Raw genomic sequence first — 5,193 nt, 5'->3', positions numbered from 1 at the left:
ACTTGTTATAAATTGTACATATATAAATGTAGGTATGTTACCTTGAAAAACTAAATGAATGGATGAATGTTAACAAATAAAAGGTTAGAATTCATAGCTTTCCCTGTGTTTTCCTTTTGTCTTTTTTGTTTTGGTTTTCATTTTTGAAGACAAATTTTATCAATCAAACGGGCCCTCCTATTGTAGCGGCAATCTAAAGCGCAACACAATCTTGATATAAGCTTTAAGAAACAAAAGTCCTGACAAATATATAACACAGGAAAAGCAAGGACAAAAGGAAAAATAAAACACTAATTGAAAATTCCATTAAAAGTTAAAAAAAGAAAAGAAAAGAAAAGAAAATCACTTTCTCCTATACCAATCCCCCACAATATTGAAAGGAAAAAAACATCTCAACCATATGAACACACTACTAGCTAGGTTAATTTTCCTGAGAAACTTTGGCATGGTAAAGGAATATTATTACCACCGCCTTCACCATCCCCACCACCGCCACCACCGCCGGCATTATCATTAGTGACACATTGTGCACTTATCACACTATCAACCAATTTTCTCTTTGGCCTTGCCTCTTGCAGCATCAACACAACATCTCTCATGGATGGTCGATCTGATGGATTTCGACAAGTACAAAGTAACGCAATCCTAAGCATCTGAATCATTTCCTCCTTCACCGATGTACACTCAGCTCCAACTTTCTTATCTAATATGGAATCAATCCCTTGAGCTTTGATCTTAGATCTCACCCAATCCACAATACTATTTCCATCACCAAACTCCGCATCAACCGACCGTTTTCCGGTCAAAATCTCCATGAGCAACACTCCGTAGCTGTAGATATCACTCTTCTCATCTACTTGTAAAGTATAAGCATATTCTGCAAAACCAAACACGGCCTTAAGCGATAATGATAATAATGATAATCCAAGTAATGCAAAGACACCAAAATAATGTAAGACAAGGTGGTTTTGTTCTTTGGATAGCCTTACTTTAATCAATGGACTAAAGACTAAAGTCAACATCGTCATAATTCTAAAGGGTTTGGAGAATTGACAATATTCTTAAGTGGGTCCCAATCAAAATATTTGTCGATCTTGTTAAAAAAAAAAAAAGAAGTGAATTTTAAAAAAAAAAAAATGCAGGATTGTGAAAGAACATAAAGGAAAAGAGTCAAAAGACACTTGATGCCCATAGTGCAATGAATATGCACCGAAAGAAAGTCTCCTGCGCCGTACTTTAATAAGTATGGCATCTCCACATTTTATCCTTCAAAGTAATGTCCAGTTTTTCACATTGCAAACACCTAACATTTCCACATTTTATTAATCAGGACTCTTTTCTAGGAGGTATTTTTTATTTTTTATTTTAACAAGATATTTGACAATTTTAAAAAGTAAAAATTAATATTATGTTGGAGGTTTAGTATAGTTACTAAAAGTAATATTGAAAATCAACTTAAATTTTCTGTTAAAAAAGCTTAAATTTTATTAAAAAAATTACTAATTTTAAATATTTTTATTCATACGTGTAATTTTGTTAAAAGTAACTTATATTTAGAATGAAAGTTATATATTTAGAGTTTTTTAATTTTTAAATTAGTACGTATGTGTTTTTTTTCCTAATTAAATTTTTAATTTTACTCTATTAACATCGTCAATCCTTGCATAGAGACTAAAAATACTAATAAAACAAAATTATAAGAGCAAATATTGCTAAAAAAAAGGTAAAATTAGATAAATTAATTAAGAAAAATATATAGGTACTTAATTAAAAATTAAGAGAAAGTATAGGTACCTCTAATATGATTTTTTTTTTCTTTTTACTAAGATTTAACATTTTATTTCAGCGTAATTCAATAAATATTTTTCTCAAAAAAATGTATATTGCCAATTTTTGGTAAGAAAATTAGGGGAAAAATGAAAGTTTGTAATTTTTTTAATTAGAAAATAAAAGGCGGAAAATTTGGGAATTGAATCGAAGGGTGTCTCACCTGGAGCTATGTAGCCGTAGGATCCAGCAATGACGGACATAGATTCATCACTCTGAATCAACTTAGCCACCCCAAAATCTGCCACTCTGGCTTCCATCTCACCGTCCAATAATATATTGCTCGGCTTGAGATCCCGGTGCACGATCACGGGATCACAGTCATGGTGAAGATAGCAAATCCCTTGAGCCACACCCAAGGCGATCTTGTACCTCGTCAACCAATCAGCGACCAGATTATTATTATTATTTGCTTTATTTTTGCCATGCAATAAATCATCTAAATTCCCATTGGGCATGTACTCATAGAGCAGCATCGTGCACTCCCCGTTGCTGCAACACCCTAACAATCTCACTATGTTCCTGTGCCTCACGTTCCCCAACACTTCAACCTCCGCTAGGACCCCTCTACGCCGTCGGATTATGTTGCTGTTCTCCTTATGCTTTCCCCAGAGCTTTTTAACGGCTACAATGTCACCACCTGGCATTTCCACTTTATATACCGTCCCTGTGGACCCCATCCCGAGGACCTTGTTGGACATCGACAAGCATTCTACGACGTCGTCCGCCGTGAAGTTCAAACGCTGGAACGCCGTCAGTGTCCACGGCCCGACCTCGCCGTGGTCGTCGGAGCCGCGGCCGAATCCTCCGCCGTAGTTTGCACGGAAGCAGCGTGTGCCAGCGACTAGGGCGAAAAGGCCGATTCCGAACGCCGCCGCGACAATCCACACGATGGCGCCGGCGGTTTTCTTGGGCTGTTGTTTGTTGTGAAGCTCGACGTCACTGCTTGCAGCGAGGGCTTCAGCGTCCGCTGCGCACGGTTTTGCCAGAATGCCGCCGCAGAGACCGTCGTTACCGGTGAATGATGATGGGTGAAAGTTTGATCCCGCCGAGGGAATTGGTCCGGTGAGGAGGTTGTAACTGACATTGAAGTTTTCTAAGGTTGTGCAATTGTTGAAATTGGAAGGTATGGTACCGGTGAGGGAGTTGTGTGAGAGATCGACGTCCGTGATAGATGGAAGAGCAGAGATTTCCCAAGGGATTATACCTGTGAGGGCATTGTGGCTTAGATTCAATTGAATGAGCTTCTCGCAGTGGCCGATGTCCCATGGGATGGTACCATTCAGAGAATTACCATGCAATTCGATTCTGTAGATATTCTGGCACCCGATAAAATCTGGGATTTCGCCAATGATTTTTGATGAACTTGCGGAGAAAATCTGTAGATTGGAAGCGTTCCAGATGTTACTGGGTAATCGGCTTCCAAAAGAATTTCCAGAGAGGTTCAAGTACTGTATTTTAACTGCATTGCCGAAATCTTCAGGAATTTGACCTGCGAAGTTGTTGTTGCTCATATCAACGAAGGTCAGGTTAGGGAGGAGACCGAAACCTGATGGAATCGAACCGTTGAGTTGGTTGTTGTGGATTCGAACCCTTGTTAGTGAAGTACAGTTCATGAGTGCTTCTGGAATTGCACCATCAAATTTGTTGTGGAAAAGGATGAGCTTGACGAGCTTGTTTCCACTGCAAACGCTTGGCGGGATGGGACCAGAAAGTGAATTGGTGGACACATCTAGTTTCTGGAGTAAAGCATTTGAACCAAGCATAGAAGGGAGAATCCCAGTAAGAGAATTGTTGAATAGTTGCAGGGTATCGAGGTAGGGAAGTTCGCCAATCGCTTGAGGTATTTCACCTGTCAGCTTGTTGTCCATTAAGCTCAAAATGTTAAGCTCCTTCAACAATGCAACTTCTTCAGGGATAGACCCAGTGAGCTCATTATCTGATAAATCAAGAGCCACGAGTGCTTTCAAATTGCCTAAACTTGACGGGATTTCCCCAGTGAACCGATTCCTGAACAGCAATAGTGTTTCCAGCATGGTCAAGTTTCCTAGTTGTGGAATCACAGAGCCAGAAAGATTAGCAGAAGAGATATCTAAGTATTTTAGAGTAGACAAAGAAGTAAATTCCTCGGGTATTCCTCCCGAAAATTGGTTGTATCCAATTTCCAAGCGTTCAAGCTGTGATAAGAAGCCTAGTTGAGGTGGTATTGGACCTTCCAACACATTTCCAGCCAAATGGAGAACCTTTAATCTTGGGAAACTGCCGTAAGCTGAAGGAATCCTGTCGCTGAAGTAGCTCCCTCCAAGGTTGAGCTGCTCAAGAAACCTGAGTCGGATGAATTCTTGAGGTAAAGGGCCAACGAAGTTGTTGCTGTAAGCATTGAAGATTCTCAAGAACTTGAGCTTCGAAATTCCGGGTGGGAAAGTTGAGTTGAAGGAGTTGTGGCTGATATCTAGTGTCCTGAGCTCAGTGAGTTCAAAAACTGCTGCTTGGAAACTCCCGCTGAAGTCATTCCCACTTAGATTCAAGTGGCTTAAAGTAGTCAAATACCTTATTTCAGGTGAAATTGTGCCTGAAAGATTGCGATGAGAGAGGTCAATGGAGGTGATTTGAGCTGTTTTTGAATGGCATGTGATGCCTGACCATGAACACCAAACTGGGTCCTGGAAATTAGAACTTGAGAAGGTGGAAGAAGGGTCCCAGTCATGGAGCGTATTTAGAGGGTCTTTGAAGGAAGATTTGAGTGAAAGCAAAGAGATGAGTTGGAGGGGTGGAGTTGAAGAAGCAGAGAAAACTAGGTGTGTTTGGCAGAAGAAGGAGAATGTGAGAAAGAGAAGAAAAGATTTCATGGTTTTGGGGATGTGGTGAGTGAGAGTAGTATGGTCTTTTGGGAGGTAAATTTAAGGGAATGAAGGTTTGGATGAGGAAGAGGATTGCTTTTTTGGAGTGCTGGGTGCAGAGGGAGTTTCATGATGATGATTTTCTTCAGTGGGTTTTGTTGGTGGACATGAGAGATGGAAGAGAGAGAATGAACTTCCTTCTACTTCATCTTCTATTATCCCTCTCTACTCAATACTACTCACCACTACCAGTAGACTTCTTTATTTGCAGCCTCAAGCTCTCACTTTCACTCTCCTAGATTTCTTTCTTTCTTTCTTTGTTTTGCCATAGTATTCTCCCTTTGTCTGTACACAACGCTACTGTTTATTTTCTTGGAATTCTTTTTCGCCTTTTCTTTTTTGCTCCCACTTTTCATCATTCCCTTGCTTCCTTTTCCTTTGGCTAACAAATTGATAAATATGTCTAACAGTGATCATTGTCTCTCGCAGGATCCGAGAAAGACATATATATTCCCACTATATTCCC

General features: G+C 39.8%; 1 protein-coding gene across 1 annotated transcript; it reads right to left on the bottom strand.

The window, feature by feature from the left end:
* Window positions 1-273: 273 nt before the first annotated feature.
* LOC114756317 (leucine-rich repeat receptor-like protein kinase TDR) lies at window positions 274-4,945 on the bottom strand. The gene is made up of 2 exons (XM_028945259.1): window positions 1,991-4,945; window positions 274-877 (listed from the first exon to the last, which is right to left on the bottom strand). The coding sequence occupies exons 1-2, from the start codon at window positions 4,674-4,676 to the stop codon at window positions 417-419; spliced, it is 3,147 nt and encodes a 1,048-aa protein (XP_028801092.1). The 5' UTR covers window positions 4,677-4,945; the 3' UTR covers window positions 274-416.
* Between the last annotated feature and the right edge of the window lie 248 nt (window positions 4,946-5,193).

This window comes from Neltuma alba, unplaced genomic scaffold, assembly GCF_004799145.2.
Source record: "Neltuma alba isolate B1F8T4 unplaced genomic scaffold, ASM479914v2 tig00010386_pilon, whole genome shotgun sequence".
NCBI classification, from domain to species: Eukaryota; Viridiplantae; Streptophyta; class Magnoliopsida; order Fabales; family Fabaceae; genus Neltuma; species Neltuma alba.
The sequence above is the reverse complement of the archived record's forward strand: the minus strand, read 5'-3'. Positions and strand labels throughout refer to the sequence as shown.